At 31.2% G+C, this 11524-nt stretch overlaps 1 protein-coding gene across 1 annotated transcript; it reads left to right on the top strand.

Moving 5' to 3' along the window:
- The first annotated feature begins 8656 nt into the window (after positions 1-8656).
- LOC115724634 (probable inactive dual specificity protein phosphatase-like At4g18593) lies at positions 8657-11253 on the top strand. Its single transcript, XM_030653966.2, has 3 exons — positions 8657-8819; positions 10429-10675; positions 10801-11253. Exons 2-3 carry the CDS (start codon positions 10447-10449, stop codon positions 10953-10955), a joined length of 384 nt encoding a protein of 127 aa, XP_030509826.1. The 5' UTR covers positions 8657-8819; positions 10429-10446; the 3' UTR covers positions 10956-11253.
- The last annotated feature ends 271 nt before the right edge of the window (positions 11254-11524 follow it).

The raw sequence follows: 11524 nt of genomic DNA, 5'->3' as shown, positions 1-11524 counted from the left end.
ATATCTTATTTCACATTTGTTACATGAACAATGTTTGTTATTTATTTATATTGTTTATTCAATTTTTTTTTAACAAACCTATTATTTATTTGATCTAAATTGCTATGATTAACTTGTTGACAGATCCAATGATCTGATTTTAATCATAGTATAATTGTCAATAGATCCTATATAATTTGTAACAGGTAAATTTTGTACTTCTTTCATCTGTGTAAACCTAGTAACATGATAGGGCCCATCCAAATCATTTGACCTGTGTGAGCCTATATGTTTGCTATTGGGCTTAGATGCATATAGGAAACCCATTTAAGTTTTACTAAGTAAATGGACTAGGTTGCTAAAATAAAATTTGACATAAGTAATTTTATTTAGGCCCAATTAGATTTGAGCTTATTCAATGAATAACAATTATTTATTTAAAGGTTAAATTCCTCTCTTTTGGGCCTTGTGTGAGAGTTGGGGGCCAATAGAAGAGGGTACGACATACTGAACCCAGCTCCCCCTCACATGAACTACCCCAATTGTGAAGGCCCATTTGCCTTATTTAAATAATTGTATTAGGTTAATTATATTAGTCTAACCTAATTAAAATTGAATTAGCAACATAATTAACTTTTAAAATATATGAAATTTATTTTTTATTTTAATATTTTAAAGTTAATTTTAGAAAAACACTTAGTTAATGATATATATTCTAGATAGTTATTTCTATACTAGTTATTATTTCTAATATTAAATAGGAAAATATCATTGATTGTTAAATTAATTGTTTAATAATTAATTTTGGTACAATCTAAGTTTAGTATATTTTCCTAGTATTAAACTAGAATTAATAATTAAGTTCCCTCTATACTTAATTATTTATTTCTTGAATTTTAATACATTTAATTAAATTAAAAATTTCAATATCTAAGTTGATTTTCATCATGATACTTAAATATTGTTATTTTCATGTTATATAATTAAAGTTGAAAATTATCTTAAGTTTGGAATCTTATTTCAGGATAACTTAAATCTAAATAATTTTCAAAATATATTTTATTTTATTTTATTATCTTTTTCCCACAATTTCGAAATTGCATTTCTTTAATGCAGAAATTTCGAATTTTATTTGAAAAATAGATTAAAGTTGAAAATAATTTATATTAATTTTAGACCAACTTAAATCAATGATTTTTTCATTTAATGATTAATTAAAATAAATGAACTAAAATATATTATAATTAGAAATTGAATTAATTAGTCAATGAAATTCTAGATAGTTATTATCTGTTTTGCTTGAATTTTTTTTAGTGTATTTAATTAAATAGAAAATTAATATTTAAGTTGATTCTTAATCATGATACTTAAATATTTTAAATTTTTCTTAAATATTTAATTAAATAGGAAAATTATATTTTTGTTGTAAATTAATTTTATTAATTAATTTTGGGCCAACATAAAATTAAGATAATTTTTCCAGGATTTATTTTTATTTTATTTTAAAGCATTTTCGAAAGTAGTATTCTTATACACTTCATTTTTCGAAATGCAATATGTACTTATAGAAAATTAAATTTGAGTTGTAAATTAATTTAAATTAATTTTGAAACAACGTAAATTGAATAATTTTCTAAATATTTATTGGAAATTATTACTAAGATGGAAATAATTCACGTTATTTTCATATCCATCTAAGTATAATTTATAAATATTAAATTAAAATTTATATTTAGAATTTTTTATTCTAAATTGGAAATTTTAATTAAATAAATATATATTTAAAATAAATTAATTAAAATAAATATTAGAAGAAAATACAACTTTCATTAAATAATGAGCTTTATTATTATTAGGATATTCGATCTCCATTGTTGGTTTTACATAGCTATTGTTTTAGTGAGTAATCCTCCCTAATGGAGGAACGTTCATTAGTAAGTTAGCACCATTTAATCTCGAAAGATAAGTATTTTTGTAAGTTTTTTATATAGTATTGATCACCCTAATGGTGGCGACTGTATAAGACTTGCAAGAGTATGAAACAATGGTGGAAGCTCATAAGATAGAATAGCCTTGACTCTCGCCTAAATGGGACAACGCTGATTCCAATCTTGATCGAATAAAAGGTTGCTAGAATATTTATCATTTTAGATGAGCTGACAACTCTATTCAATGGATGGTAGCCTTGACTCTCGCCTAAACGGGACACTGATATCAATTTGTTGAAGACCTTGGAAATTATTTAGGATTGTATGTTTTAGTATTTTCACTTGTCATTCCTACTTGCTATGTGTTTAATAATTTCTGAATTGTGTATGAATTTATATTGAACCATGTTATTTTCTGTTATTAAATTGTAGTTTAATTTTGAATCTTCATTGTTGGTCTAACTTGGTTTGTTGTTCTAATGAGATAAATCCCTAATGGATTTTCACCATTAGACAAACATAATAGTGTTAGATCTCGAAAGATAAATATTGTAAATGCAACATCTAGCTGTTCATCAATTGATGACACCTTAGACTAGTATTTACAATATGAAACAAGAAGATTGTATAAATAAGATTACTTTGTCTCTCGCTAATCGGAGCATCGTTGGATTCCTATTTAAATACGAAATCATCCTAATTCCTCTTAGCTTATTCATTTCGAATTAGCTCAATAACATATCATTGGATGAATGGTCTATAAATCATCTCATGTCATTCTATATTTCCTCTTTAGAAATTAAATGACGCAAATGATTTTATTGCCGAAATTCTATCCCAAAATGATATAAATCCTCAATCTTAGAAATCTCCTACTTGTATGGGCAAATCAACTTAGAGTTAAATTAGTAGTGGTGGTCCAAGAAAGAATTACTCATCATACAGTTACACTTTCACAAGTGTTTAATAACCATTTTCTATCAATGGATTCGAATTGTATGAGTTTAGTATTGTGTGACCAGAATCCACTTGCACTATTCTAAGAACTCTTTGATGTAACTAAACCTAAGTCATCAAAAGACTACAACAATATTTTTTTGAATCTATGGCATTTGTATCTTGTTCATAGTGGTTTTGACAAGATCAATCTCTGCAAAGAGTTAATATGCCTATGTCCACTGAAAGTAAGTTCATCTCATTTGTAGATGGATGTACATTCAGGGGTGGATATGAGTTTTTCGTTGTATTCTTAAAACGATCACTCTAGATTTTACCTTAAGCAAAAGAAATTTAAAATGTTTGAAAAATTTCATGAATTTCTAGCAATGGTAAAAACCATTAAGGTAAGTGGTTAAAGATCTTGAGAACTGATAGGGGTGGAGAAATAGTTAATAGATATGCAGTTCAAAGATTATTAAATTGATTTTGAATTATATCCAAACTTACCTCCCCAGAAATTCGATTTGCATATTGATGATTAGTTACTAGTCGTTGCCTAAATCTTTCTATGGTAATACAATTTCAGAATGATGCAATGGTTGTATACTTAATGTAAATCATTACTAGATTCATGGATGACCTAATCGAAATCTTAAGAAAAGCTAGAATTGTTAACCTTGGTTTGCATGTTTGTTAGCTATTCTAAGTGATTAGGGGTGGAACATCCCATAGTCAATAGATAAGAAAGTGTTTGTTTAAACAAATACTAATTTTTTAAGAAAATGACTAAGTTTGAAAATAAAGTAGCAAATAAAGGAGATAACTTTTCCTTGATTCCAAAAGTGTTCTATCATCTTATTTGACATATGATGATCCCACTGCCTCTGTTGTCTTGACACAACTGAAGAGGTCAATACCATTTAGTTTTCTTAGACACAATTCACGGTACCTTGTCGTAGTGGGAGGGTTTCTAGGAACTCACCTTCTTATGACTTGGAAGACACTAGTGATTAGAATCCATTGTGAGTTTAAACAAGTAATGGATTGTCAAGATAAGAAACTAAGAAGAAAAGCCAAGAGAACTATGGTTTAATCCATTCACATGGAGTAACCTAAAGTTTTCTATTACAAGGACATAAAAGGAAATTTTCGTTAATAAGTCTATTCAATGGACTTAACAAAACTTCCTGTTCCTAGTATTATAGGTTTGAGTTTATCTAAACCTATGGCTTATGGTATACCTGGTAATTACTTACTCTAATACAAGCAACTTACTTTAGTAAGACGCTGAAGCATTTTCTTTCCAATGGCAATCTATAGAAGCTTCACAACTTCTAGACATAGATTTTATTTATCTAAGGAAAAGTCTCAACTATTCCAGGAAAGATAAAGCAATGAAAGAATTTCTTAAATCAACAGTGAGAGGTCTTAGATATGCTTTAGTATGCCTTAGACCAGACACTTGCTGTTGAGTGGGAGTAATGAGTAGGTATCAGATTAATCCAGGAGAAGAACATTGGAAGATAATCAAGTAAATCTTAAGATTAAGGAGAGGAACTATATGTTAGTCAATAAGGGTGTGTTTAAAACTCTTATACTGCAACACATCAGATTTCGAGACTTGCCTTTGTGCCAGAAAATCTGCTGATAAGATGGTGATTACTCTGGGGGTGGAGTAGTGATTTTGGAGAAGTGTAAAAACCTATCTGAAGGCTCTAGGTCTACCAGAAAGAGACTGAATGTTAAAGTTGCAGGAAAGGAACTTATTCCGTCTAAGGAAAGTTCTATACATTTGTGGCACCGTTCCAACTTGTCTTAACTACTAGTGTTAATTCCCGAATAACCAAAAGTAGTTGCCAAAAGTATAGAATCCAATATCCCAAGAGAGTAGACATATAGAGAGGAATTTCACAATATCAAGGATTTTGTGATTAAGGAAGAGTAATGGTGGAGATAAGGTTGTGTTTAATTCAAACTGTCAGATCCTATTACGAGGAGTATACTACTACTATACTTGATTTGTATATCAAGGTGTTGAGATTATTTGAAATGCACATTTTGTTTTATATTAGTGCAAGTGGGAGTTTGTTGGGTTTTGTGCCCTAAATAAAACCCATTTCAATATAATCAGATTTACTTATTAATAATGATAAATAACATTTTATGTTGCATGGTTCACATGATTTATTTCATGATTATATATATAATGTATGAATTCTATTGAAGTCCAGAACATATGAATTTGTTAATGATTATAGTGTTGTCAGCACAGTGGAATATAATCTTAATTATATGTTCGAAAGTTTATTCCTTGATTTGTCAGTACACTGGATTTAGACTGACATGGTATAATCAGCGATAGGTATTCTTACACCTTGGAAAAGTGTTATGTCCTTTCCAGGACATAGGCAAAGTTTACCAGTATCGGATGTATGGAGTATACATTTGAAGGGACCGATATTGAACTTTGATTAGATATATTAAAATTTACCGTAATATCTATTCAATTCAATATCACCCGTTGATCCTAGATCAAATGATCTTAATCCTGATATGGTTACGTTCGATCTCAAGAGTACTACACATGTTCTTTGATTTCTTAGTTAAGCCTACTTTTGGGTCAGGGTGATACGTATATTTTGGGAACATGATAGTATAATTGAGTGGGAGCGCTAAAATAAATATGGAGTCTATAACTTCTATAGGAATTTAGAAGTGAAACGATGATATCCTTCGAACTTGGCTAAACAGAGATAAATGGTGGAGATCTCATTTCACTTCGCTGAAATATTATTTATACGGAGCTAAGTGTTTTAAGAATAAAATACATTGAAGGTGTAACGGTAACTTAGTGCCTATTCAATGTAGATCATCTATTAGAGGATCATTGATCAAATTAGGATTATAACAATGGATAACTAATGACGTATCTATATCGTGGAACATATAGAGCGTTCTATATGACTGAGAGTGCAATTCCAAGTTCTAAGTGTGGATTCAATAAGGAATTAATAAGTTAGGAAATTTACTTGGTAAATTCAGTTCGACTTATTGGAAGCTCGGAAATATAGGCCCATGGTCCCCATACTAGTTGAGACCATACTGCTTGTAAGACTCAGTTAATTAATTTTGATTAATCAATTATAATTCTACAGTTAGACTATGTCTACTTTATGAATTTTCACTAAGCAAGGGCGAAATTGTAAAGAAAAGAGATTCTAGGTTTATTTATTAATTAAGATACTTTATATGTCTAAATTAATAAATATATATTAAATGGCAATATTATTTAATAATTATCTTTTAAGTTATTAAATAATTAGAATTGACATTTAAATGTTTAAATTGGAAAATTGGCATTTTTGAGAAAATGGGAATAAAAAATAACAAAATGGGAAAAGTGAGGCCCAATTTCCTTATATGGCCGCCCACTATGCACGAGCTTTACCATTTTATTTTTTCATTATTTTAATGTCATACAATTCTAACCTAAACCTAGAAGGCATTCTATAAATAGAAAGTATTGGCTTCAGGAAACTCATGACTTGCACATTTGTTTCTTTCAGAAAAAGCCATGCGCCACTTTCCTCTCTCTTTTCCTCTCTTCAATTTCGAAACCCTTTGTGATAGAGTAGTGCCCACACACATCAAGTAGTTTCTCAATCATAGTGTGTAGGACTATAGGAGAATCCTAACAACAAGAAGGAGAATCAGCATCAAAGGAAGGAGAGAAAGAGATCCAGATTCAGATCTTGATTATGCTCTACTACAGAAAGGAATCAAGGGCTAGAGATCTGAATGGAAGGAGTCATAATATTTCGCTGCACCCAATGTAAGGTTTACTAAACTTTATATGTGTTTATTTCATTGTTTTAGAATTCATATTAGGATGTTAATGAAACATACTTGGTAGTAAATCTAGATCCTGGTAAAATATTTCTAACAATTTCTAGCAGGTGACCTTTGTTCCCCCCGTTGAGTCCCAAGATCCTCCTCTTTCTCATGAGGTATTTCTCGTTCATGAGTTTCCGGTTGTCTCCCATCTGGCTGTTCATTCTGATTTTCAAGGGGTGTCTCATTTTCCCTGGGTTGTTCTTCTTGGGCCTTTTCCTGTCTCTTGGTCCGTGAGCCACGAGGTCTGCCTCGTGGTCTTCTCACTCCAGGTTCAGGTTGATTTTGAGCATTCGTCCCCTGTGCCGCTCTAGTCGAGGCTGCATCACGCTCTAACTTAGTGTTTTAACGCCGTGCCTCTTCCAAACGGCGTCTCAGACGGCGGTTTTCCATTTCATAAGTTCCTTCTCCCACAGATTGGGAACCTCCACGATTGAGCTCTTCATCCCTCGCCCCAGGGTTCTGACCATTCCCACGTTGAGTTCTCCTCGAGCGTGTTGTCCACGTACAAGGGCCAATATCGGGTCGAGTTCTCCGGGAATGTGTGGTCCGCGCACTGGGGCCACCCTCAGGTTGAGCCCTCCTGGAACGAGTGGTCCTTCTGGACTGCGGGTTGGTAGATCTTTTGGAGCCCATGGGCTCTTTCCCAGAACAATGATTGATTTCCTCATGTGGGGTGTTAACATTTTTTGGATTTTCAGCCATGAAGGATGTTGTTTTTCTTCAAAAGAAGGGAGGATTTTTTCTGAGCTTTTTCAAAGAGGCTCTCAATGAAAGCATCAAACTGTTAACGTAGATTTTCGTTAACTAAATTTGAGCCTCACAATATTGATTTCACATAGAAAAAAAAAATAAAAGCTATAAAAATGAAAATATGAACACATGAGTTTTTACGTGGTTTTGCAATTAAAATTCTACATAGTCCACGAGTCAATCTTATTCAGATTTCTGATTGTTTTCTTAGGAACTCTCCCGTATGAGTTTTTCCGTCCCGTTTTTGCTCTTGTTTGTCACTATTTATAATTACATAGTGCACAATTAATTACAAAGTTGACCAGAATATGTTTACAAAAATTATCCCTAAAATCATGGGATTTGATTACATATCACGTAATGTAAATCGGTTTATGATTTGAAAATGGTATAGCTGTGATTTTCTTGCTTTTACTGGGTCAAAATAATCGTGTATTAAACACATCTTTAGTTGTTGTATCTGGAGATGTCTCGACAGAAACTCGGTTACAGTGATCCCAATAGCGAGTTGGGGCCATTCTTCTTTCGAAGGTCGACAATGTATGTCTGGTGTAGATCGCGGTTCTTATTTACAAAGAATCATTCTGACTCGCTAGGGTTGTAAGCCTCGAATGGCATGGGTGCATCCCAAGAACTGCTAGTATCATCGACGACGTTTGCAAAATACATATCGAGTAGGTAAACCCATCGAACACGCTTGTGCTAATTACCCCGAGATTAGTTAACTAACCTTGGAAATCAGCAGAGCTAATTTTCAGGGTTAACAATACCCTATCTATTTTTTTTTTCCTTTTTTCTAATATTTTTACAAAAAATAATTCATATAAAAAATTATTCTTAAAACCTCAAAGAATACATACTACTAAACACTTTTTTTTAAACTATTTATTCTCAATTTTCTAATATTTTTACTAAAAAAAGTTATATAATATCTATTTTTTCTTTTTTTTTTTTTCTAATATTTTTATTAAAAGAATCATATAAGAAATTATTCTTAAAAGTTAATATAGTTTCCCTAAAAAAAAGTTAAAATAGTAAAAATATTTAATTAAAATTAAACTCCATATATTATTATACTTTATTTTATGAAATACAATATTTAAATTATAATTTAATTAAATAGAGAGATCAATAAAACACAAGCAAAATTTAACCAAAATTTATATTACACTAGTGTACTAGTTATTTAGTGGGGTTTACACGAAAACTCGGTCGTCTCGTCTACCGGTTCTTCCATATTGTTCATATCTACTCCAACCTCTCTTCGTTTTGATTTTACAATAATTTCTGGGGTCCTCTTCTCTACCTTTCCCCAGTTCCCACTGTCAGGTATGTCTTTCTCCCTCCCTCCCTCTCTCTCTCTCTCTCTCTCTCTCTATATATATATATATATATATATATACAGACACGATAGAGATACATACAAATTCGTATATGGTAATGCGAAACCGATCCCTATCCGCATTGTATATGTAAAAACAATTTTGTAAAGAACAAAATATTGCATCTGATTCATGAAATTTTCTAAATATTGCAGAGCAAAATGTTAGCCTTTTAAAAAAATGTTGAACCGTAATTCGTATTGTGAGGGTTAAACTTTTGTTATAGAATCATGTATGACTAAATTGTAAATTTTTCAGCATTCCCGATATTTGTATAGTTGGAAAGTTAGTGTTTTATGTTTTAGTTAGTTTTGAATGTTCAGAAATGTATCATAGATGGATTTTTCAATCTGAGTAATTATTGATGTATGGGATATAATAGTCCAGTATCTATTTATTAATTATGTAAGTTATTGCTTTCTTTCAATGTTTTAACCTAAATAGAATAGGTCTCCCTCTTGTGGCTGTGATATACTATAATATGCAACAATTACCAAATTTTATGGAAATTAAAGGAGGGTAATCTCAGGGTAGTGGTAGTGGTAGTGGTGTGTAATCTTGTGGCTAGGTCTAAGATGCTTCACATGGGTTTTCTGAAGTAGAAGCTTTATTCTTTGTGGTGATTTGAACTACTTTATTGCACGTGCCTGTTTTATATTTCTTGAAATGTCTTATCAAGGGATTGAGAAGGCCGCCATATCAGAAGTGATTATAGTTCTTTTTTTGATTGAAAAAAATTTAGTATAGTTCTTGAAATAATTTATTATAATTTCAATTTGTATGATCCTTGTTCTTACCAGTTCACAATCCTATCTATTGTTTTCTCTTCAAAATTTATAGTCCTAACATGATAAATCAATTAGTATTAAATAAGTAAACTAAATGACACACCTGTGGTTTGAGAATTTTCTGACTAGACATTTGTTTTCCCCAAATTTAATCTATGTTTGTGTTTCTAGTGATTGTTTGCCACATCTAGTTTTTTATGGAGTAAAGAACTTTATATTATACATTATTGTAGCTCTTGATGCTAAAAATGTTACATTTTGTAAATTTGTTGTAACGCGGTTCTGATTAGATTTTGTTGTATTCACTGAAATATGCAGAGCAGCTTGAGTTAATACATGTCTATATGTGATTCAAGATGATAGAATGGAGCACATATAATTTTTTCATTTTTCGTTGTTTTAAACCCATCAAAACTAGTAGTGGATTACATATAAATAATTATATAGGACTGGCCTACGTGTAAATTTATTGCCTGCAAATGGTCTAAAGCTCACAATAGATTGCATGTCTCAGAAGAAAGTAATTGAACACAAATTAATGGTTTAGAAACTTGAGGTTCTTATGAATATGTCTTTTGTTTTTTTTTTTTTGTGACGTTCTTATATATTATTTGCATAAGAATTCGTTTTTGTTTTCTGGTTGTAGTTTTTTTTTTAATTAGGGTATTGTTGAATTGCAATAAATTGATGTTTCTTCACTGCTTCCGGTTATAATCGAATTGATTCATGTTTCTAGCAGCTTAACAAATTATTTGTTCCTCTTTGTAGTAAAAGTGACCAGTTGCAATGGCTGAAGCTAATAACTCTGATATGGAATCAAGCCAAAAGCCTCAAGTTGTGTATCGATGCAAGAAGTGTCGGAGAATTGTTGCTGCAGGGGAGAACATAGTTACCCATAATCGTGGCAAAGGTGAATCATCTTTCAAGTGGAGAAAGAGAAACGGTAACCATCAAGATGAGCCAACTGAATGCACCTCCATCTTTGTAGAGCCCATGAAATGGATGGGAGCACCACGTGAGTGATTTAGAAGATCTTTGAAATCTCTAGTTCCTAGTAATTTTTATGTGCTTTTTTATGGAAATTCAACATTATGCACCCTTATGAGTTTACTAACGTGTTCTGGACTTTGAACTTTTCAGTTGAAGAAGGTCATGTGGAAGAGAGACTCCATTGCATCGGATGCAAAGCGCGGTTGGGTTACTTCAACTGGGCAGGTATGCAGTGCAACTGTGGAGCTTGGGTTAACCCTGCATTTCAACTCCACAAAAGCAGGTTGGACGAGTGTCATTTGTGAAGCGGTTTTTGTTAGATTTTAGATGCATATTAGCTTAACATAGATTTCCAATTCAATGCTACTAATATTTGTCTTTGTGAATATAAATATATATCGGAATGCATAGCATAGTTTGCATTAACATGGGAATTCTGTAGTATTGTGATCGAGTATCTTCCTATCCTATACTTCTATTCATTATTTCACTTATGACCAACCTCACATCTTGTATTAATTTAGTATTGGTTTGATTACCAACTTTCCAATCAACTCCTCCTTACTAATTCCAAGCTTGAAATAAATTTGTTTATTCAACTTCTGATTGACTATACTAGGGTACGTTTGGTTGCAAATAATTATTAAGAATGAAATAAAATAAAATTTAATATAGATAATGATAGTTACTATTATTTTTCTAATTGTGCTTCAGAATAGCCTTCTCATTTTTAGAAAAAATAACTAAAACTGAAAAAGTCGTTGCATTGGAAAGCATTACATTAAAATAAATCGGATAATACCAACAAAAATTTGCTGCCAAATTGCTTCAAGTTTATGTGTCCATTTTGAAGCTACTTCCACTAATATTTCAC

This window comes from Cannabis sativa, chromosome 6 (genome assembly GCF_029168945.1).
Source record: "Cannabis sativa cultivar Pink pepper isolate KNU-18-1 chromosome 6, ASM2916894v1, whole genome shotgun sequence".
Taxonomy (NCBI): Eukaryota; Viridiplantae; Streptophyta; class Magnoliopsida; order Rosales; family Cannabaceae; genus Cannabis; species Cannabis sativa.
The sequence above is the reverse complement of the archived record's forward strand: the minus strand, read 5'-3'. Positions and strand labels throughout refer to the sequence as shown.